At 37.7% G+C, this 24,819-nt stretch overlaps 1 protein-coding gene and 1 non-coding gene across 4 annotated transcripts in view; both read left to right on the top strand.

Annotated features, from left to right (window-relative positions):
- The window catches only part of LOC100176083 (myosin light chain kinase, smooth muscle), a 49,196-nt gene that overhangs the window by 8,150 nt on the left and 16,227 nt on the right, over positions 1–24,819 (top strand). Inside the window, exons 1-26 of one of the 3 annotated variants that reach the window (XM_002122133.4) lie at positions 1,651–1,826; positions 3,795–3,963; positions 5,244–5,386; positions 11,637–11,802; positions 13,182–13,455; positions 14,648–14,880; positions 15,093–15,479; positions 15,819–16,052; positions 16,312–16,492; positions 16,764–16,867; positions 17,115–17,251; positions 17,602–17,758; positions 18,027–18,217; positions 18,566–18,683; positions 19,058–19,231; positions 19,458–19,656; positions 20,024–20,238; positions 20,524–20,702; positions 20,892–21,066; positions 21,243–21,311; positions 21,500–21,619; positions 21,956–22,153; positions 22,655–22,781; positions 22,944–23,072; positions 23,326–23,473; positions 24,401–24,489. In XM_002122133.4, coding sequence (XP_002122169.1) covers positions 5,261–5,386; positions 11,637–11,802; positions 13,182–13,455; positions 14,648–14,880; positions 15,093–15,479; positions 15,819–16,052; positions 16,312–16,492; positions 16,764–16,867; positions 17,115–17,251; positions 17,602–17,758; positions 18,027–18,217; positions 18,566–18,683; positions 19,058–19,231; positions 19,458–19,656; positions 20,024–20,238; positions 20,524–20,702; positions 20,892–21,066; positions 21,243–21,311; positions 21,500–21,619; positions 21,956–22,153; positions 22,655–22,781; positions 22,944–23,072; positions 23,326–23,473; positions 24,401–24,489 — 4,130 coding nt within the window. In that variant the 5' untranslated portion in view covers positions 1,651–1,826; positions 3,795–3,963; positions 5,244–5,260. Of the gene's footprint in view, positions 1–1,650; positions 1,827–3,794; positions 3,964–5,243; positions 5,387–7,736; positions 7,819–11,636; positions 11,803–13,181; positions 13,456–14,647; positions 14,881–15,092; positions 15,480–15,818; positions 16,053–16,311; positions 16,493–16,763; positions 16,868–17,114; positions 17,252–17,601; positions 17,759–18,026; positions 18,218–18,565; positions 18,684–19,057; positions 19,232–19,457; positions 19,657–20,023; positions 20,239–20,523; positions 20,703–20,891; positions 21,067–21,242; positions 21,312–21,499; positions 21,620–21,955; positions 22,154–22,654; positions 22,782–22,943; positions 23,073–23,325; positions 23,474–24,400; positions 24,490–24,819 lie in introns of those variants that run through there. The other 2 variants (XM_018813368.2, XM_018813369.2) reach the window with 2 other exon arrangements.
- mir4016-2 (microRNA 4016-2) lies at positions 15,530–15,582 on the top strand. Its single transcript, NR_034407.1, has one exon. It is a non-coding gene; the product is annotated as a microRNA 4016-2 (primary transcript).

The raw sequence follows: 24,819 nt of genomic DNA, 5'->3' as shown, positions 1-24,819 counted from the left end.
ACATAAATTACTGTGAAGTAAGATGACGTTAGAACATAACATCCCATGTTTACTTATCGTATTTCCCAAACTGCATTTAATTCAACTTTAATATAAAACTCACAGAACACAACTTTTTTTTGTTTTCGTACTTGTTACGAAGATCAAATAACGAAAATACGTATTAAGCGATGCAACGCCCGTCATTAAACTTGATTACAAACATTCCCAAGTATTAAGTGCATTTATATAGACAGCCAACACCCACCCAACCCCCCGCATCATTTACACGGGTTTGAATATAAAAGGACCTAGATAACATTGGGACCAACTTATCCATCGTCCCGTCTACTTATGCTAAATAGACTGTGGGATGATAATGACGTAGTTGTGACGTATCTAATCCAAGTGCAAACATAAAGACCACACACACGGAATAACAATGCGACAAATATGACGTATGAAAGCAGTTTGAATCGATACCTTTGAAAATGAAAATAAGATAAGCCAGAAGAATTAAAAATGTTAAATTTAAAAGATTTGATCAAAGCATGGGCGCTTAAATGTTTTGATCAATGAGTTACATTGCCCACGATTTTGTATTAATATGGTAAGTTGGGGCAAGATGGGACATGTTTAATTCTCTTTTAGCGTCCAATTCAGTAGTAAACAAATAACATAACCCGAATTGAACACCCGTATTCTCATGACTTTAAAAGAGCGTTGTTAATTGTATAACATGATGGGGAAATATGGGATATTATGTGCTAACGGTGTCCATCTTACCCCACAGTATTATACGACTACAATAATAGTTTTTAATTCGATACCACGATTAGTTGTATATATCTGTATTACCCATTCATGTAACGAGATAAACATAGTTTGCTCCCAGTGTAAAATACGCCCGCGGCGATGCGGCATTACCATAAACATCTTAATTGTCTCATATCTCGAACCTGTTGGCTATTCTGGAACAATTCAATGGTGACGTCATAGAATAAATGAATGCAAATATTCCACATTTAATTTGAATCGCGAAACTTCAATAAACTAGTTTTATTGCGATTTAAATTAGAGCCCAGATATTGGATGCTAAACTCATGTTGAGCAGATGTTTCCTATGTTGATTATCAATGCTGAAGAACAAAATTGGACTTTTAATCAAGCTTAATATTTGGGCTTGGTTTTCGTAATTAAAACACGCAAGGATATTCAAATGTTTGTTCAATAAAAATCTCCGCAAAAACGGTCGTTTAGTTTGTAATTTTATCCAGTGTGTAATTTTACGACTATCGCTTGCAATTAATTCCCTCATCTTCGCTGTTTCAATTTATTTGGGCATCGTGTTCGTTTTCAATGAGTTGAACGTATTTTGTTATAAACTTAACAAGCACTTTGTAACTTTGAACAAAGTTTTATCTTCGTTCTGGTTCATACACCTTGTGGCTTATCAACCTCCAAGTGTTGCCAGCTTAAAATGTAAAAGCCGTGAATTCAAACGGTCTTGCTGCATATCTCAACATCTGGCAACACTGCAGAGATTTTTCAAGATAACGTTAAAAAGTAAATTCTTGCTGTCCAGCCAAGCGTGAAGTGGCGTTCCGGTTGGCTGCACTTGTTACGTCGACCGAGCTGCGATATTTTAGAGTAGCGAAGACAGTATCGTGAATGGGTATAGTTGTTCGTTATATTTAACTGTGTCCTTTGCCGCCTAATTGCTACCAATTACCTTAATTAGTTGCGTGTTTATTAAATGCAGAAATTAAATATAGTTTAAGTCAGTTTAGAAGTTAAACCAAGTTTAGCGCAGCCGTGGTATCAACTTAAGTCGGATTAAACCCAAGGTATTTTAAGTTGAGATTTAATGCTTAATTAACGATTAAGCTAATTAACATAATTGCAAATATTTTTTTTTATTTATTTGATTCTAGTTTTATTTTGCGACAACTCCTCCATTATGACGTGTATCGTATTGCCCGTCGATTGTTTGTGACGAAACATTGGTCCTTGTTATCTCTGACACTTATTGACCCTCCACGTTCATTACTGTAGTTTGATACTGAGCCAGTGTTGCCGGGGATATTTTACTTGCAACATATTGCTTTGCATAAGCTGCGTTGATATTTTATTTGGTCAACACTGCAAGAAAGTGCTGCCTGGGGCACTGATGCGTTTCATCTTTTTAAACCAAAGTCAAAAATATCAGATTTCTGTTGCTTGTTATATGATAATTCCTCTTATTACGTCACTGAGCCTATAATGACGTAACAGCAGCAATTTGCGCGCATTAGGAAGATCAAGTTTTTGTTGAATTAAGTTTTAACAAAAGTTTTGACTAAATCTGGTTTTAAGTTTAAGTACAACTTAACTTTATTGCTAAATTATTAAGTAGCTTGACGCTTGTAAAAAAACTTAAATTGTGAATATTTGTAAATCGTTTTCGCTACCGTAAAAGTTGTTTTATATATAAAAGTAAATCAACTTGATTTTAACGGTCGCATCAGTGTTAAAGAGGTGATAAATTATTTTATAATGGGCTGTTGCAATAACTCTTGTCATAATTATCGTTACGAGTTTAATTTGTTTAAACACCCCGAAATAATGACGACAATTTGTTTAATTTACGACACCGGCTGTTGGTTTAGAAACGTCGTCATCGCTCGAAATTTCTAAAGTCGGTTATTTGTTTTTCGCTTCACTTGCATTGTTTCGTAAACAAGGACCATTGTTACGCGCATGCAAACATTCTCTGACATCGTCTTTTCGCGAAATGTCGTGTTCGACGCGATGCGGTTCGGGTTTGGCATTTTGAAACTTCGTTTATATGTTTGTGACGTCACACTTATCTGTTGTGACATCACAGTTCGAAGTATGACATCAATGGAGTTTGAATCCTAAAATAAATAGCATGATTAGAATATTTTATGACGTAATAAACATTTTTATTTCAGTTTAACATTGATAAATTCGGTATTGTGACGTAACATTGAATCTGTATAAAATAAACAATTCCCGAACATTATCAATTGTCGATAAAATATATAATTAAAATTAAATATTGTTTAATTTTACTGATTTACTGAAAAAAATATAATCCTAATGTTTTTCCATGTAAATCCCCTAACCCAAAATAGATATATTAGTTATTATTAGAAACATAGTATAGTCCCCAGTGTTTCCGTGTCAAAACAAACCAAACAATCCACCCGCGTAATTCAATGCTAAGTAACTTCCCAGCTTTTAATATGGCAACACCATTTTCGGGTTTGCGTCGATTTTTGTTAAAAATCTCTTCCGATATTGAAGGACCCTTCGTCTCGCGTCACCGCGCAGCTTTGTGACGTAACAGAATCCACTATATAACTACTGTGACGACTATCTTTCATTGTACCAACTACTGCCTTTATTAGGTGATGTTAGCGCGTTGTAAAGATTTGGAAAATGCAAAACATGGTTTAATATTTAAATAATTCTAACACAATATTAACCTGGGGTTGGGTAGTGTAAAAGTAATCGTTGGTAGATGAATGAATGGATGCAAGTAATGCAACTTATTTGTCCCCGGTTGTCGGAGTAACGACAGTCGGTATTACACGTTTACTTATCACCGTGTAATCAATTAATCCGTCAAAACACTTGTATCATTTGGCTTTCGTGACTTTCCATATATATTGACCTTATTGTCGTTCAGCGTGATTTAACTACTGTTGTTTATCGTGTTTGTTCTTTATGCATGACTTTAGCTACAGCAGTCTAAGGGAGTGTTTTAATTGGTTAAGAAGCAATTGTCTAAATTTGGTAATTACTCGCAGGGATCTTCCAAACTCCAGACCTTGGGTCGCATTTCCATTCAATCTCCTTCTACTGGTGAATCAGTGCTGAAGGTACAGGGTTTAAAACCCACCGACGGTGGTACTTACAGGTGTGTGGCGAACAACGTTGCCGGGAAAGCAAGTTGTCTTGTGGAACTTGTGTTGGCAGGTTGGTTGTGTTGAGTGGAAAGGTAGCTTTTTAAACACGAACCCTCATCTAACACTGAGGATGGTTAAAGTTGATTTATTGAAACTGCACCATCCTCAGTGTTAAATGAAACAAGAGTGAGTGTTAAATAAAGTCCTGCTTAAATAAGGGAAATTTCAACTTGGCGACATACACGACTTATTAATAACAGTAAGGATTAGTAGCTCACGATTAAAATAATATTCTTGAACATTTGATTTGTTTCGTCGTGAACGTTAAAGTTATTTTTGTTATGTTCCAATTCTAACTACGAATGCATGTTCCATAGCTTCTAGTTTAGCGGAGCAACATATTTAGCCTGGGGCATCTTACACACTTCACATATTTTGTATCTCCGTGTTTCTTGGTATAATGCGGTCACTTCAACTTTCTAACGCACAAGTGCAATGTACGTTACACACAACACACGGATGATATCATTAGTTGCTCATGGCCCTTTATAACAACATGCACTGCTCCCGTAAACGTTCCCGAATTAACAATTACTTATGTTTATGTATAATATTGATACGTGTTGTGTAAAGTTATAAACATAAGTTTTCGATTGCCACAAACATATTCATAAGATCAGAATGTGCTGTAAGTCTTAAGAACCGCTTGTACATACAACATAACAAACAAACTGTGTATATACTCACTTCACCAACACAAACCACTACCGTATTATAACCCAACTCCAACTTTCTGCTTTAAAACTTACTTTTTCAACCCAACTGTTCTTAAAACTGAAGGTTCCAGGTTCAAGACTCACTGAAGTTACTTCCTCGTTATCTTTAGCTAACCAACCATCATATAATGACGTCATTGAATATCTTCCAAGTCATCCTTCTTTATGCTGACTCATCATCTTCGAGACGGTTCTTTTCTTTTTCTTTTCTTTTAATTATTCTTCAAAACATCTGTTATTCCTCATATTCTTACCTTCTAAATCACCTGCGCTACTTGTTATTTTAAATATTTATAAAATTATTTTGCTTAAATACAACTTGTGTTAAAACTAAACATCTGGGGGAGAATTTTGGTTGCCTGTTGAATAAACGATGAACAACTAATAATCTTTACTTTATATAACTTGCTTATTTAACATAAAAGTGGTTCAATGCAAATATGGATTCTCCTGATTTCCTAAGCTGATTATTTATTCATATAAATTTGAATTACAAACCGATATCCAACATTACGTACCCGATGTATTCAATACAACATTACGTGCCCATTAACCCAAGCCCCCCTCCCCCCAGCAAAGGAATCAACCGCCATGTCAACCGATCGACGACCTTACTTCTCACAAGTTCTCACGCATCGTGACGTCACACATGGAGATCGAGTGAGATTCGAATGTAAAGTTGAAGGAAGGCCCAAGCCAACTGTGGTGTGGAACAAGGTATGACGTAGGCAATGATGTCGTAGGTAGTGATGACGTAAAGAAATATTTCCGGGTGTAATTTTAACTCGAACATTTATTCTTGATTAAAGAAAAAGCAATCAAAGAAATCACTAACAATAAAATAAGCGGTAAAACATAACATACCAACCTCTACATGCACCGTCTATACAACCCAAACCTATCGTGGATATTCCACCCAACGCATTATATATATCATGTATATACACAGTGTTTAGAATATAGGTCCAAGCCAACCCAGCGTCATATATTTATAAGTGACTCATCGAACCAACCCCACCAATAATCGAAGTTAATCTTTATCGGTTTCCGATTCCATGGTCACAATAACTTCTGTTATTCTATTGTGACGTGACTTGATTGTGACGACATTAACCCGCATAAATATGAAAATATCGGGAAGGATTCGATATTTTATCGTTCCCGCAAAATTGACACAAAAAAGATTTCCCAAGTATCCTTTGTTTTTAGTTTAAAAGATATTTTGTTATTTGCGACGATGTAAATTTAACTTTCGACATCAAAGAACAAAAAGATCAAAATCCCCATCCGAATCAAAACAAGCGTTCTCGCGACTTTTATTTGTTGACGATTGTTTAAAATTCTAAAGTTCGATTAACTTCGCGTTAAAGGCGTCGCGTTTTAAAACTGTTTCTTGACCACTGTTACGTCACAAGCTTAAATGGAGCGTAGAAATGGACGCTCGGTTGAATTCGCGCTATTTTCCCCCTTGATAAGAAAAACGAAAATTTTCTGCAAAATTAAATTTTTAGATTTTGTTTAAATGTTTTATGACGTCACAATAGAATTCGCGCTTAAGGTTTGTGACGTCATGCGTGTCGGTGCGGGTGTTATCGAAAGACATTCCAAGATTTGCTTCATTTGTTTCGAGGCTCATACTACAATGTGATCTCGATTTCAGTCGTTCAAATGTAGAGTAGGTAGGCAGGTTGTTGCGGAGACTCGATTTTTATGAGAGGTTAATGGTTCTAGTTATCGGTAATGTTTCGCTTTGATTCACCATTAGTTGGAGTCAACCCAAGGATGTTGGCACCATTCGTCACTTATTTAAACAAGTTATATTTAATTTGTCTTGGTACACCATTGGTTGGACTTGATTTTGTTTGCTGTATATTTAGTAGCACTTGGTGTATTCTGTTATATTGCATCGAGAATCGACCAACAATATAAGTGCTATATCAGGGCCAGATTCACCCATCATATCATAGCTATTAGAGAAATACCGAAGCCTCCATTTATAACCATAATTACAGTTTACTTAGAAACGAAAGGAATTATAACAAGGTGGAAGTATGTATGATATGAAGTTCGTGATAGCATAGGATCCGGTGTGATGTTTCGAATTAAATCTTTAAATCACTTTCTCCCATTCAATCTACTTAAGGTGCTTGAATTTCGAGACACGTCCCGTATGTTGATAACGCAGCTCGCATTTTGCAAAGTAAACTGGGCTAGCTCGCGGCCGTTACAGCCGACCACAAATATTCAAAATCTTTTGCGGCTTTAAGTTAATTGAAAAGTTGGTTTGTTAGGATTGTAGACACCTTGAGTTGGTGATGGAGGTGTTGTATGTTGGGAGGATGGGTGGGGACGGGGCGATGATGGAATATGAGGGGTTTATAGGGTGTTTAGGAAGGGATCGTGCAAAGTTATAGGCAGTGCTGTGGGTCAACAAATGTTTCGAACAGTAATTTGGTGGATAGTAACCTCTTTTACACTGATGATGAACCAAGTTACTGTCTGGATACTAAACTCATGATCAGCAGATGTTTTGGACAGTAACTTGGTGGAAAGTAACCTCTTTTACACTAACGATGGACCAAGTTACTGTCTGGATACTAAACTCATGATCAGCAGATGTTTCGGACAGTAACTTGGTGGATAGTAACCTCTTTTACACTGATGATGGACCCAGTTACTGTCTGGATACTAAACTCATGATCAGCAGATGTTTTGGACAGTAACTTGGTGGATAGTAACCTCTTTTACACTAATGATGGACCAAGTTACTGTCTGGATACTAAACTCATGATCAGCAAATGTTTCGAACAGTAATTTGGTGTATAGTAACCCATTTTACACTGATGATAAACCATACTGTCTGGATACTAAACTCATGATCAGCAGATGTTTTGGACAGTAACTTGGTGGAAAGTAACCTCTTTTACACTGATGATGGACCAAGTTACTGTCTGGATACTAAACTCCTGATCAGCAGATATTTTGGACAGCAACTTGGTGGATAGTAACCTCTTTTACACTGATTTTTTGGAGTCTAAATTATCAACAGATGTTTTAAATTCTTAGAATATTTGAGGTTTGTTATGATTAATGTAGCTGAGGGATCTTGGCCACTGGATCCTGTGTTTTGGACTTCTCCGTTTCTCAGGGTAAGTCTTTATAACAAGATTGCTTTATTCAATGTGGGCTCTACATTACATTGTGGATCACAGTATAGCAGATGTTTTATCAACAAACTCTCAATGGCTTCTTCAGTGCTTGTAAAAGACTGAGTAGACTTGGTGAAACATCTGCTATACTATAAGTATAATGAGGATATACTCGATAATTGTAACCTTGATATTCATATCAAACATTTATTTGTGTGTTGGTAACTTTGCATTTAGTCATAAAAACTTCGCAAACATAGGTTCCTTGCAAATAAAACAAAGATGACGGATCTGTTATTTAAGTTGCGGTTCTGACGTAATTTAGGCGACTTCCCTTCGTTAAGGAATGTAATGTTGATTGATTGTGTATTCCAAGGCTGGCTGTGTCCACACACGATGTGGGGCAGTGTCGTATAATCATTTAGTGTGTGTAGATAGAAGCGAACTGCAAACATTCGGACCTCCCTATCGTTGCTTGTTCAAACATTAAGCTCAGCCCGCTTTTCAAATATTCAAGTAGTCGATTTATAAACCACGGTTGTTGGTGTAGTCACCACCAAGCGCTCTCATTCGACGTTCAAACTCATAATCAGTGAAGCGATTCGTATATTACATGTTTCGACTTTTGAAAGCAAGCAACGAACTTTGTGAGACATGTTATTATACGGAATAGCACAAGTTCCATTTGTAGATAATTGTAGATTACTGAGAAGCAAATCATATGAAGCATTCGTTGTGCTATGAGAGGGAATTGCTTTTAGCAGCGAAATGTTTAGTTGGGAATTGACATATTATGAAACTATACGCTTCACAGTGCTAGTCAGCGAGTGTATAATGTAACTCATTTTAACTTAGTAATAAACGTGCGATTTATTTAAATGTTATTGTTTTGATACAGTGAGAAATCTATTATAGTTTAAATTATAGAATCATGTTTCTGGAATACGCAATGTTTTGCAAAAGTTACCCTGTGACGTCACAACGATTCGAAGTCTAGAGTTTTTCAAATTTAAATTTCGTTCCAGAAAATTTGTGGGAAATAATTATTGATTATGACGTAACAATAGTAACTTCCATTTCTATTGTTAAGGTGTGAGACTAGAATTGTCGATTCTTTGTCAGATTTTAATAAATTCTTTTCGCGTCATAGAAGTAAATAGATTCATTACGTCGCCATTCGCGTGCGCTGCACGTCAATGGAATCCATTGTTTTCTCAAAAGCCCCATTGTGACGCGTGAATCGCAAGCAGCCACAGACAACACGCGAGTCGTTGGATTTTAATTTCAGTTGTTTCACATTTTCGGTTATTTTCGTTCGAATGTCGACGACCTAAGGTCCTGAGATATTCTTAACTTCGTAAAAGCTGAGGTGTCGTTATTGTTTGCCTTGTCTACCACATCACAACTATAGCTGCTGTCTGGTATAACACGAACCGAGACCGCAGCCAGTTTTAGTAACTTTTCTGCTGCAGTTGCAAAACTAATTGAAAGGGCGATTTGAGAATTTAAGGAACTGTTTGAGTTCTTTAAGAAAGATAAGAAGGGTTTCGAGTATAGTTTGTTAGCAGCAGCACAAATATATTTATTCTTTAGCAGTTTATTTTGCAGCATAAAGTATTTTCTATTAGTAATTCTGGTAGAGTATTTTCTATTAACGAGCAAAACTACATAATCGGTTGAGTTTTATTTCTCCAGCAACTGTATTCTTTATATGCCCGCCGGTTTATTATATTTTAACTTTTGTAGACCTTTATAAAGAGAAATTTGTTTTTTTCTGGTTTACAGTTTTTAATTAGAAAAGTAGTTTTGAAATTGTGCAAGTGACAATTTATCGTAAATTAGCGCGGTTTTGGTTTTACGTTCTTGAATCGTTGTTTATGTGACGTAGTTTAGCGTAATTCGGTTAATTGGATTTAATTCTTAAGAATTTTAAGTCGGTATGTAAATCTTATGTTGGACGACTTCAAAACATCTGAGTCACGTGATAGACATCTCATCCTGATGGAGCCGGTTCGTCTTTCTTCCTTATTTGGCGCCGTCACGCATGGTCTCGCTTCATGCTTCGACGGTTTTCGGTTTTAAGCAAAATTGGAGAAAAATCTTCATTCGTTGAAGCGAACGTCGAAGGCGACAGACAAAAGTTGAGAGAATCCAGTTTTTGAAACTTTTCCCTCTCGCTTGCTTCGTTAGTGGCAATGTAGCCTACAGGGCTCGAGTTCACAGATTTGTTGAGATAATAAATTTGTTTTTATGTTAGTTTTCTGAACAGAGTAATTTACAGAATAATTCTTTCAAGAAATAATATTTATTATTTATAATGATTATAGTTCGTTCTGCAGCAAAGTCAAATTTTACAAATATTTTCAGAAAATAAGTTTATATTTGATGTTATTTTTTTCTGGACAGGGGATAATTTACACTTACGATAACGATTTATTTAAAAGGTTCAGAAAAACATTTCATTTCTAAAGTTTATTTATTCAGTGATGGGGCAAGTTTGTTGTTGAGGGAGAAAAAGTTGGCAGTTTTCGCGATAAAAACGAACTCGTTTATCCTTCGGTTTACAAAAGATAATGTCCTGGGTTTGCTGAGATTTTAGGGATAAATAAATCATTGGGTTTTAAGAATAAACCTTTCTAGCCAACGTTGGTATAACCTGATGATGAAGTCGTCGTGAATATGAAGTCGAAACGTCTTTGGTACGCACGGTTAATTTCCCATAATTGTTCAATTAGTTACTTTATGACTGGCAGTAACGACTGTTTTACTTAATTTGCGATGTAATCAAAACATATCAGTGTAATATGGCATCGGTTTACTTATGGTTTTGTTAATTGCGGAACACCAGACTTGTGGATTCGAAGTTTTCCATTTCTATAAGAGACTGCTCATGTCATTTTAGGCGATTTCTATATTTTATATTGAAACCTTTGTTGGACTTTCTCGTGTTGTTGCCACCACCGGTACCAAACAACCACCACTCGCATTTTGTTTGATCTTCCATGTGATTTAGAATCGTTCCCGTTGTTCACGTATTGGTGTCATTCATGTATACTGCTCTACTATTGGTGGTTGTGCGTTTCTGTGGATTGCGCTTAAGGGAACAGTGGATATACCAGATACTAAACTCCTGAACAGCAGATGTTTCGGACAGTAACTTGGTGGATAGTAACCTCTTTTACACTGATGATGGACCAAGTTACTGTCTGGATACTAAACTCATGACCAGCAGATGTTTCGGACAGTAACTTGGTGGATAGTAACCTCTTTTACACTGATGATGGACCAAGTTACTGTCTGGATACTAAACTCATGATTACCCTTGAGGTCAGAGGTTAATCTCAGGTTTATGACGTAACAGACGACTTTCACCTGTGTTGACGTCACAGGACAAGTCACCGTACAGTTGTGATGTCAACAAAGCGGTCTGTGTCGTTCATTACGTCTGCCATCCACCGTCGAGCTATTGCGTTAATAACGCTTTGCATATGTTTCGGGTCGCTATGACAGGTGATATTGGTATAGTTGGGCTTGATGGAGGTTATGTTAATATTGCTCAAAACAAAGCGCAATGCATTGCTATATTAACAAAAATATTGAGGCAACCAGAGACTTCGGCACATAATATGATATAATAGGTTGGGGTGAGATTGTTCATACTTTCCATTATCTTCCATTTGGTAGTAAATAAAAAAATACACAATTCGCTTTACCACATAAGCTATGCAATACCAAACCTCATTGGGCGAGTATTGACTTATATAGGCTACAAAGTCAATGTTCCCAACTTAATAAAACTTTTGATTTGTTTCCTGCAGGACGGCAAAGTAGTCACCGCATCGAGTAGGGTGCGTGTTATGGAAATATATGGTTCACATAGTCTCGTAATATCAAGAACTGAACACACCGATAACGGAGTCTACTCAATTACTGCTTCCAACCACGTGGGATCAGAGACTTGTTCCGCACAACTACACGTTCAAGGTACTTTGGAATAGGACATATTTAAATGTTGATATTTTTGTTTGTTCTTTTTACACCGTGGCTGTAGTGTAATCGCGCTTAAAAAACAAGTAAAGTAATATCCACGCTGACCTGCGCTGAACAACGCTGGGTGTAGATAATTTTTATTTTGTTTTAACCTAAAGCCTTATAGTCGTTATCGCGGTCTGAATTTTCCACCCGACTATATTTAAGACTCGTTAACTCAACATAGATTTAAACCTCCAGTTATTTACAACATAACATTCCGCTTGTGTTGTGGAGGTGCTTAATCATGAGGTGTAATGATAAACATGCAAACGTTGTCCCATGTATAGTTTACTGCAATTACACGCTTTGGGTGGTGGTTGCACCTGTTTAAATTGGAACGGAAGTGTTAACTCTCAACGTCATAATTTACATTTCACACGTCACAATTAACTATTATTCTCGCCGTTTTAACCGTGACCGATTTGCGTTGTAAAATTTCCAAAATTAAAGAAAAAAACACAAAGTATATAGTATACTCTGGGGTAAGTTGGGATATTGTTAGTCCATCCTGTCCCATATTTCCCGATCTTGTTTTTTTTTTGCTTTTTTTTAAAATATTTTTTGCCTTGTGGGAACAAAGCTCTTCTTTTATCTAAGCAATAAATACCATTATGACGTCATGGTTAAGACAAAACATAAACAGAGACCGCTTCCGCGTTCCTAGCGTTAGGGGGATGTGACGTCATAACCGAATGCCGGCGTCGAACAAGAGGGCTTTGAATCGAATTCCCAAGTTCGGGTTCGACTTATGAGAAATAATTTGCGGTTTTAAAGAATTTTGAAAATTTGATTTTATCGGTGACGTAGGTTGAGGAATTTAAACATAGTGTTGCCGAGTATAAAGTAGCAGTGTTACCAGCTAAAAATGTTAGAACTAAATATTTTGCTGCGATATATTAAGTTAAACCCGAAAAATTGCTGTTTGCTGATAATTCGTTAATTCCCATTAATTTTTGCCCCACCTCGCCACGGCATTGTAACGTCGGCAACAGGCATTGTTTAAGGAATATTCCAGACCGAGATTGATTGTGTATTTCGCGGCGACCGCTCCCATTTCAAGAATTGATTGTTTCAATCTTGAACCGAAAGTTGCCACCGCGATTCCAATTATGGAGCGAAAATCGCGCGAAACTCGTCGACGATTCGTCTCCGTCTTCAACTTGAGGAATCTGTTGCGAAAATATCAACACGCGCGGTTCTCATTCTTTACAAAAGAATATAAATTGTTTTCTTACAAGAAATAAATGCGATAGTGTTATCTAAAGTCGTTATACCACGGATGTTCTGTTATCTATACTATATTTGTTACCTTTATATTTTGCTTGGTACAGATATGTCGGCTTCACGCGGATCATCCACCAGCCAGTTATCAGCCTACGGTCGCAGTAGTTCAACACGTAGCAGTCCTTCTACTTCGAATCTTAGTTCGCCCTCACTTTCACCCAAACTTGCGAGGGCCGCCACCTCCCGTCTCGTATCTGGGGGCAACTCACCCTGGTCGACTGGGCTCAAGTCTTCAGGGAGCTCAGGGGGAGCCCCACCGAGGCGGAGGGGTCCAGGGTTTATTCTTAGACCAAGACCCCAAACTATAGCAATCGGAGAAAGGTGAAAATATGTCTTCAATATTAAATGAATGTGACTTTGCATGCCGGGTAAAGGAGTTGTATAGAGCCTCGTACCCATACATTTTTCCTAACTTAATTTATTGGAAACGCATATCGTCCGCACAGTTTTCAACAAACCAACATCATTTCGAGTTTTAAATCAAGAAAAATAAGATTTGTCGCAACAAACGTTGATTTAAACTCCCCTGTCAGTGTATTCCTCAATAAGGGGATTCCCTCAACGTCAAGTATTTATTTGCATAAATTTGTTTATGATGTCATAGACACATACAGTTGCGTTTGTTCTGTAGTTCCAGAATTTAGAATGTAAGCCTATGTTACGTCACAATCGTGTCCATTGTAATTACTAAACATCACTGAGGGTTTTTAGTCGTAACAATGCGCTATTGTTGAAACAAACATTCGCACAACGGAAGCAACAAATGTCATCAAATTAAATCCCCGTTCAATGGCGGAAATTAAATTCCACAGCCTTTCTAGAACATTCTTAGCAATAGCGATCTTGATCACTTTACTATTTATCAAAATGCCTTCAGTCATTCCAACCAATCCGTCTTAGGTTGTTTATTTACACAACTAACGTCTGCGTCTGGTTGAATTCTTGCTTTTCACTGTTAAGCTATGCATGTAAATTGATATGTGGATTACAGTGGTATACATTTGTTTTAACATTTAATCTCTTATTCTCATGTTTACTTTAATTTCTAAATTTAACTTTTTAATAAACTGTTTTTCCTAAGAATATAGAAGTTCATTTTCACATTATCTTTTCATTGCACACCATGTCCGTGTACTTAGTTATCTCTTATTTAGATTTCTCTGTTTATTCTTGAAACCACTTCCTTCATTAAAAACTCATGACATCCATTATCACTTACACACCAACGCCAAATTACACTCACGCAATCCTATATAAGATAACCCAATGTTGTTTAACCAGCACCAAACTTTCCACCACTGTTTATTCGACAAACTTTGTATGTTGGTTAAATGCCAGGATGGCTTCTATTTAACAGCGTATAATACAAGTTGCAGGGGTTTAATTGCCCAACTTGTTATTAAATATTACCGTTGTTATTATAATTATACAGATAAATACAAGTTATCTTATGTGACATATATGTTGTTGGATTTATTAAAGATGTTTAAATTTAATTACTTTATCTTTACAGATTGTGTTTGAAATGTACGTTACTTGGCCACCCAAAGCCTACCGTTACTTGGGAGAAAGATGGAGAACTTGTTGATGAAGATCGAACGGACGGTCGTATTCGAACAACCAATGACGGAAACGATTATTTTCTTCAAATTGATGAATGTGGGGCAGGTGACGCAGGGAAATATGGGGTCACTGCAAGGAACTCACTGGGAAAGCAAACTGCTGCTGTTGACGTCGTTGTGTCAGGTGAGTGGTTGAACATTACACATTATGTGGATGGTGTGTTTCACTCTCTTGTAAACTCTTTGTATTTTAATGTGAAGTCATAAAGCCTGGATTATTGTAGTATTTGCTTATGGTTAAGTATGACTTGAGTGATTTATCCATGGCCACTCCCATGCCCACAGTCTGAGGCTATTGCAGTGTGTGGATAAGCAGACATGACATTCTATTAACAGGTAGCGGAGGACATCCCACCAACAACAATAACGTCACGAAATCCACTCCTCGTTTAAACAAGAACAACAATGACAATAACAATGTCTCCCGTCACGACGAACCAGCAGGGGGAGCTAGAGTGACCAACGTCCGAACAAACCGAGCGATGGAATTGATTTTGCCAAGTCATAAGAGAGAAGAGGATTTAAAAGAATCGCCGACATCATCAATTTCCTCGACAATTTCGTCACATTCCAGAATTTCGACATCATCGTCGCGCTCCAATGCTTCTGGTCACCATGGAGACGACACTGAGGTAAACCGACCAATTAAATCAAGTTGGCGACGTTCAAACTTTGTTGCACCAACTTTCACACGACGATTGTCAAGCACACAAGTATTGGAAGGTAACGTAAGAATATGATATGTTGTTGCCGAAGATCTTCTGCCAATTGTTTGTTCTGTGATCTTAAAGGACGAGACAGACAAAACCTTTAAGATCACAAAACAAACAACTGCCAGATCTCTTTCGCATTTATAGAAATATTATATTGCTAGTGAAAACTTTTTTTACTTTCTTTTTGTTAAGTTTCCATTAACATTGCAACCTACTATTAATAAATGAATAGCCACTGGAGTTTTGTGTTAAGTATTTAATATTGCTAAAGCTTATGTAAACAAGGGTAAGAAAATGCATTTGTGGTGGTTTGTGTACAACAACATTGTCATTCACTTTACCCCACCAGGTGAGGAGTTGTTGCTCCAGTGCGATGTCGCCGGTGAGCCCGAGCCTGACCTCTTGTGGTTGCGCAACGGACGTGAGGTTGGCATCGACGAGGACGAAGTATTTACATCGTATCGCAACGGCACGGCAAGGTTACGACTTCGTGATGTGCAAGTCAACCATGCGGGGGAATATATTTGTAAAGCAAGGAACGAAGCTGGGGCGATTCAATGCAGTAGTAGAGTCACAGTTAAAGGTGAGTGCACTGGTTTTATTTATATCAATGTAAATTTATATACCCAAAATCTATTTATTGTCATATGTGCAAGTTTTGTGCACATATCATGTAGCATTACAAAAGTGCAGTAAAAATAAAAAAAGTTTTTTTTATTTTTTCTTTTTTTCTTTTTGTTGCAACCGAAACAAATCATTCTCCAGGATAAAAGTTACTGGTTCTGAATCGGTTCAATGTTAATTTTCCAAAAAATCACATCTCTCTTTTTTGCCTTTCCCAGCGAAACCAGTTCACATTCGTCCCCGTTTCACCAAGTCACCGGGTGACGCTAGAGTGACCGAGGGTGACACGCTCATCCTCGAAGCGGGGGTCGAGGGAAGTCCCCTCCCCGAGATACTTTGGTCACTAGATGGCGAGGAAGTGTCGCACGGGGAAACTTCGTTTGAGAATAATGTTGCAAAGTAAGTAGGGGTGGGATCTGATGGCCTAGCTTAATTCAAACTTGAACCACACATTGTACAACGGGTTTTTGTGGTATACACCTTAGTCAATACTACAGTCTCTAAATAAATTCCAATTTAACCTGAACGATAAACAAAAAGTTTTTTGACAGCATCCATAAACCGTTGTATTTAATCTGACAAACATGGTATCTGCTGTTTTTTAACAAATTTCACTCCCTATGTATTTACCACTCCAATATATTGGTAATGTTAACCCCTCTTCTTACAGGTTGATAATCCGCAAGATCGACACCAGCCACAGCGGTCAATACATGTGTAATGCCTTAAACACAGCAGGGGAGGATTCAGTTGCATGTAGAGTTCGTGTTAAACGTAAGTTGTTTGAAACATCTCATCCAGTTTACTTAAAAGTGAATAAATAAATAGGGTAAATGTAGAATTTTAAAACCCAGAAAATAAATGCAATAAACTAAAGCATTAAATTTGCCCAACGAGAGTTAATAATAAAGTTTGTAAACTGTGAACATACAATTAAACCCCAGGTTATTATCTGAATATTTGTCAATGTGAATGTCTTGTCTGTAAAGTCTTTTAACCTGTGTCCCAACTTACCCCACAGAGAAAAAGCGGGACATCCCACCAGAGTTTACAGCGCCACTTAGCGATGTGAAATCCAAGGAAGGCGATGACGTTTGTTTGCGTTGTATGGTGACTGGGATTCCTGAACCTACAGTACAATGGATGTATAACGATGAGGTAATGGGGGGTGGGGCTTGAACCATTGACCTAAGGGTTGAGGGTATTAATACCACATAACTTATATGCATATTATAAGCTAAAGAACAAGCTAATTTGAACAAACAGCTAGTGTTACTTACTTTTACCAAAAAGAAACATAACAGTTATGTAATGTAAACTAACAACATCTAAGTTTAAACAAGTTAACTCAACAAACATACTGTTTCTGGTCTGCCACACAAAATACAATAAATATTTAGGAAACAGTCAGCATTCATCTATATATAAATATTTAAAACCAAACAATTACAAACAAACATCAAAATAGATACAAACTTTCTAAAACACATAAACCTACAAACACCCAGGTATTAGAGGCAGAAGAAGGCTTGGAGATCATCTTCCATGAAGGGGTGGCAGCTCTTACATTGGAACAAGCCACCAATGAAGATACGGGTGTATACACTTGTGTTGCTGTCAATGGGGAGGGGAGGGCAACTACAACTTGCCAGGTGGCCGTAACAGGTAGGTTGTGTGTTGCGCATTCAATGCTGATTCTTATGAATCACATTTTGATTCCATTGGGTGACGTAAAGGTTATTTTTAACCCAACCTCTAGCCTTGGAGATGTGGGTAATAGACTTAATGCTTCCATCATTATTAACATATGTGGTACCAAAACACACGCAGACAGTTTGGATATGTTTTGTAAATTAGTGCTTAACACCCACCTATCCCTACTTATGCTCATGAACCTTTTTCACAAACAGAGTAAATATAATAAATTTTTCAGCTGCCCCTAAAGTTGAGAAGAAGAGCGTGCCCACTAGCGCCCCCAAATTTGCGACAACATTTGACGAATATATCCGCGCACAAGATGGCGACAAACTTGTTCTTGAATGCTCCGTGACCGGTCACCCGGAACCAGAGGTCACATGGTCTTTAAACGACCAATCGGTGCCTAACACCACAGCAAGCTTCAAGGTGATTGGACGATTTGAACGTTCTCATCATTTAAATTTAAATAAATTATTAAATATTTTGTTTAATTACAATATATTTTTGCAACATGTTTTAGCCACATGTTTTACAAGTGCCAGACTTAAATTGAATGTAAAACATAAACTAGGTAATTTAACTTAATGGTTAAATAGATTATTTTTTTTAATGTAAAATTTAACATATGTGTGTTACTGTGTCACATGCATATCAATTTAAAGCCACATTGTAGGGATGTCCCAACATGTTTAGCTACCTGTATTATATCCCTACCTAACTACCTGACATACCTCATACCAATTATTATTTGTAACAATGCTTCTTGTTCCACAGAACGGGATTGCCAAGCTTACAATTGACCCGGTATCGTCCACACATAGTGGCCATGTTAAATGCTCGATACAAAACACTGCTGGTAAAGCTAACCATGAAGCGAGGGTGTATGTCAGATGTAAGTGTATTGTTCAACAATGTATTTATGGCGGCATAATATTTACAATGCCAATGTTTAATTCGGTTTTATCGAGGAATTCTGCAACAAAACTAAACATACAAAAAAACGCTGAATTTAAAGATTTTATACCAGAGGATCCAACTTATGTATATTGTTATGTGTGACAGAAAATCTAACGTGGTTATGTGTGACAGAAAATCTTTGTTATGTGTGACAGAAAATCTAAATTAAATCCATTGGTCATTAATTGGTTGAACCATTCTGCATTTCCGGTTAAGGGACTTACTTTGGTCCAAATATCAGGTCACTTCACCCATATAGAATAGATTACGCCCAATTGCAACTCAGTTAACTCTGATCCACCTTTACAGCTAAGCGAGTTGCTCCAACCTTCGAGAAGGAACTCCCGGAGTCGATTGTTGTGAACGAGGGTGAGGAGGCTTGCTTCGAGTGTCAGGTTCGAGGTCACCCACAACCCAGAGTTACCTGGAGCAGAGACGGTCGGTCACTTAGTGTGTTGAGCACGGAGACATCATATGAAGATGGTAAGATTTCTATCTTGGTGTTATTTGTTTATGATTGAGTTACAGTGTGTGGATGAATTAATCAATGTGTGGCATGGCGGGCAACGACAGTCGTTTTAAAATCGATTTAGGCAAATATTTTGAGGTAGTTTTTGTAATGTATGGCTGATAAATCAGACAAGGTCGCTAGTGATCATTGAGCCGTATGCAAATATACAGCATATTAACCAATACACTCGGTTCGCAGGAAAAGCTTCGGTTCGAATTCGCAAAGCTGGAACACGCGAGGGCGGTAGATACACTTGCACGGCTCGCAACTTATCAGGGGAAGCAGAGTCCGTGTGTATCGTTACCGTGGCAACGAAGATGGAAGAACCGAAGACCTCAGCTCCAAAGTTTACGAAGGAAATGAAAGACGTTGAGTTGGTTGATGGACAAGATTTACAGTAAGTGGGGTCTTCATAATAACATAAGTTATTTATATCTTGAAAAAGATAGCGAAGTTCAAATTAAATGAAACAACGAAGAGAAACTTTTCAGACATTTTCCGAACGGGTATCTAGAGTCGTTAAACACCAAGTTTTAATGTCCCATTCAGGTCGACTTTTTAAGGTTAAATGGCACTGACAGTACTGGCTTTAAGTTCCATACACCCTGATAAAGACATCTGTATAGTTCGTCGGTAGCATATTAAACTGCTCGTATCGCTACAATCATGATGTTCATTGCAGCAACATAGCACCATTGCTGTAACCAAATATTTATATAACATAATGCCATTTTTCACTAACAATATCCATTGTTACATCACAGCCTTACATGCCACGTGAGCGGCCTCCCCACCCCCGATGTTCATTGGGAGGTAGATGGACAAAGGTTGGAAGCTGAAGATGGAGATGTTAGTTATAAAGACGGGGTGGCTAAGTTGGTGTTGGAAGATGTGATGAAGGAAGACACAGGAAGATATGAATGTATTGCAAAGAATGAAGTGGGAAACGCTAAGTCCGGTTGTAATGTTACTGTTAAAGGTGGGTGTGGTATATTTGGTTTATATCTAACATTAAAAGGTAATAAAATGGAAAACTGCTAACTATTTCTCATGCCCTATGGTATGTTTCACTATAAGGTCTTCCCTAAGCATAAAAAATGGGCATGTAGTAATGCGCCCAACTCGGACACTAATCCAAGCTTTCCTGGTGTGTCTCTCTGTAGGTTATGTTTACTTACTAGTCTATTGGACATACATCTACACACTACATTATCTTAACACATATTTCCTAATTATATCTTTAACAACAAACACCCATCCACAGCTCCCACCAAAGAAGTTGAACCCGTCGCCCCCAAAGCGGAAGTTGTCCCGACCAAACCAACCAAACCAACAAAGTTGGAGAAAGAGCCATCTTTCCCCATCCAACTGGATGACCATACAGTAGAGGAAGGCGATGATATCGTGCTCAAGTGTCAAGTTAAAGGAATACCTAGGCCTAAGGTGGGTAGTTATAAGGATGAAAGACATACCTGAGATATGGCAACCCAGGGTGCTACTATCTAGACCACATGATTGATACTTTTTTGTTTTGTGGTCTAATAATTCTAACGCTATGCAGAGCCCCACATTCAATGCCCTTCTTTATATGGTAACTTAAAATTGCATAAATATTTTGGTTTGTTCTCCCAGATCACCTGGTTATTGGATGGGGAGGAAATATTGGATGCTGAGTTAAAATACGATGATGACGGCCACGCACACTTGGTATTACCTGAAGCCCTCCCCGAAGACGAAGGGGTGTACACATGTATCGCCGAGAATCCACTTAAACGGGTCATGTGCTCGTGTAAAGTTACAATCGCAGGTTTGTTATGAATTAAAATTTTAAAATTTTAACTTCTTGTGATGCATGTATTTAGCGTTATTTCATGCATAATGGCCAACTCTGGCCCAAATCTCAAGTTTCATGCAGAGCCTCTCCCATGTAAAATTTTTCATTATAAATTCCTTTTAAAATATTATATTAATATTACATTCCAGCACTTGCTGCAACTTCAAAGAGATCTATGAAACCAAAACCTGCAGAAGATGTTGTTGTGCCGCGTGCAGGTGCGTCTTTCGTAATTGTGCTTAGTGTTCTGTATCTGTATGCTAGTGATTCAAACACTGTGTTAACCAAGTTTGCCTGTCATTTGTGACCTTTTATGGGTCTTATGCTTATACCAGTGCATATGCATCAAAGCATAATTGGTGTGACTCCCCATGTCACTAATGTATGTTGCCTAACTTTGTTTCAGTTGAAGTTGACTCAGCACCCCCATCTAGTGGCCATACTGCACCAAGTTTCACGAAGAATCTTGAAGATCGTTTGATCCAAGATGGAAGCACCGATGTTCTGCTATCCTGTGTTGTGACTGGTGAGTTTATTTGTGTATGTGTGTATGTGGCTCTTGTTAGTAATGGAAGATTCTGACTTTAATCCCAAGTTCCATGGCTTGTCATATTGTAGGACCCCACCCATGTAGAATATGCCTTGAAGATTCCTTTCTTTCAGTTAATCTTTTATTCTTTTGTTACGTTAGATCCTTAGCCCCATGCTCATGATCTAATACATTAGAATAAGTTTTCCCAGAATGCTATTGTCTGTAATACCATAAACAACATCACAGTGCCACAGTAAACACCAAACACGTCTTAACTTGTAAAATATTATGGTAGTAACTATTACTCAATGAAACTTTCCCAACCCCCAGGCAACCCCCCTCCCACAGCCAAGTGGTTTTTTGAAGATGAGGAATTAGAGGACAGCGATGACTTCAAGATGATCATTGATGGTAATGTGAGGTCTCTGGTTATTGGGGAGGTGTTTCCAGAGGATTCTGGTGTTTATATGTGTGTGGCTGGCAACACTGCTGGGGAAGCGAGGAGCAAGTGCAAGATTACTGTGGAAGGTAGGTGGCAACACTGGGTTGTATATGTGGCAACACTGGGTTTTATATGTGGCAACACTTGGTTTTATATGTGGCAACACTTGGTTTTATATGTGGCAACACTGGGTTTTATATGTGGCAACACTGGGTTGTATATGTGGCAACACTGGGTTTTATATGTGGCAACACTGGGTTTTATATGTGGCAACACTGGGTTGTATATGTGGCAACACTGGGTTTTATTTTTGGCAACACTGGGTTGTATATGTGGCAACACTGGGTTTTATTTTTGGCAACACTGGGTTGTATATGTGGCAACACTGGGTTGGAATACTGGGTTAGTATGGATGTTAAAGTAATGGGTTTAGTCGCGATAATGGGCCAACTCTGGCCAAAATCCCAGGTCTCGTGGTATGTTATGGGACCATGGGACCTTACCAGAGTGGAATAAAATAGATTTAGTTCAAATTAGTTTGTGGGTGATTGTATTGACACGTTTTCATTGAAGTCTTATATTCACAGAGATTGAGGGCGAAACCCCAACATTTTTAATGAAACCAAAGCAAGTTAACGTGAACGCTGGTGAACGAGCTCTATTCTCGTGTCGTGTGGACGGTGACCCTCCCCCCTCCGTGGAATGGTTGTTTTGGTGAGTATGTGATGTCTATGGTGGGGTTGATGGAGCAGTGCGTGGATAAGCAGACATGACTTTTGGTTGGTTTGGTCATTTATATTCTTGTGGGTGAGAACTTAAGTGACTTATCCATGGTTGCATATACCAAACAGTACTAAACACATCATCCCCCCCCAGCAACCAACCGATCCAGGAATCCGATCGAGCCTTGATCACAAAAGCTGACCCAAACAACAATTACACACACTCGCTAGAAATACCACAAGTCTCGCCACAAGATGCCGGTAGATACGCCGTGTGCTGCAGGTGATTGGGGAGTGTTTAAAGTAATTATTTAAACTTTGACAAAAATATTTTCATAAAGTTTTTCAATGGTTAAAGTTGAAGTAAAATGGCTACCCTTCGCACATAATATCCCATATTTCCATGTTTTGAAAAATTCAAATAACAACTTTCTTTTAGAGCCGTGAGGATACGGTTATATAATTCTGTAATTATTCTTTTTTACTACAAATTTTCTTTTATTATTTCACACCTAACAATCGGCAATATGACGTAGAAACCTCCTTGGTGACGTCACATGCACCGTATCTTTGATCGTGAGCGACGCAAAGAAACAAGAAACCAGGAAAGATTTCCGTGACGTACTCAGGAAATCCCCCGCAGTGAAAACTAACCAAGCGGGGAAACCCCTAACTGACGAACAGGTAATGCGTCATTGGATATTTATATTGTGTTCAGTTAAATATATAACTTACCAAACAACATAATTTACTTTATTTATCTCTTAGAATATAAATTTACCATAAGTGTTTATCCACACTCTATAATGTGCTTGGGGTCGCCATAATCATCTTATAATCAAACCGCCAAACAAAACGTGACATAACGAACCGTCGTTATCACACATTGTAAATAAGCTATGATTAACACAACATAATATGCACGCTATGTAATATGTTGTTAACTTTGATGGAATTTGGAAGTTTGTTTTTATAAGAGCTTTGATTTAAACTTTCTATTTTTAACATTGATTTTTAACTTTGTAGTTAACATAGCATAGGTGGCTGAAGTTTCCGTATGTAACGCGCGAACAATTGTAAAGTTTTTAAGGTGTATTAAATCGGAGGTTCTTGAAAAATTACCTCCTTAACAAAGTGTTTATAAAACATAAGAACCGGTGTCTACATTTATACTCAATAAACTTACACGCGATGCACCGTATACGTTGTTAAGCCTCTACAAGTTCGATCAACTTCACGTCACATAATATACGTGTGCGGTTGGCCATTAAAAGTTCATGCTTCGTACATTGAGTAATAATGTCCAACCGTGGGTTATGATGAAAGTAGCACCTGCTGTTCAATTTAGAGGAAATTATGACGTCACAGGCTACTTTATTGAGTCACAGTGCACGTTGATTAGAACAAGTTTAGTTTGCAAAGATGAATTCGTTTGTTGGTGTGTTTGTTTCATATGTTAGTCCAGTGGGGCTTGGTTTGTTTGTAGGTTATGTTTGTTGGAAGTATTTTGCTACAAACGAACAACAAGAAGATGAAGATGGCACTTCGGTATTTGTTTGTCGCGATTTAATTAGATTATTATGTCATTAATAATACATTATGACGTCACAGGTGGATTTTCGTGGATTGTTACGTAGAACGTCAACGGATAAGGATCTCGGGAAACGAACGACGTCGACCAGCGGATCTGAGGACGCCGGGTGAGTTTGATTGACAGCTACGTCATAAAAGAACAAACAAAAATGTCTATATCGAAACAACGCTGGGCGCAGATATGTGTTTTGGTTATTTTTATAACAGCTACGCTGTAGTGTAAACGCCGCTTAAATAAACATTTAAAGCAGTATCTGCGCTTAACAGAAGGTGTAGATATCCATTTGCTTATTCATTATAAACCGAAAAGCTATTCGGTTCATGCTGCAATTACCGTTGATCAAAACTTTTGTTAAAACTTTTCCAACGAAATCCGAGATGATTCGAAGTACTATTGTGACGTCATTTACTACCAGAATTAGTGGTTTAACCTTTGT

Source organism: Ciona intestinalis, chromosome 9 (genome assembly GCF_000224145.3).
Source record: "Ciona intestinalis chromosome 9, KH, whole genome shotgun sequence".
Classification (NCBI taxonomy): Eukaryota; Metazoa; Chordata; class Ascidiacea; order Phlebobranchia; family Cionidae; genus Ciona; species Ciona intestinalis.
Note: the sequence above shows the minus strand (reverse complement) of the source record. Positions and strands in the feature narration are given on the sequence as shown.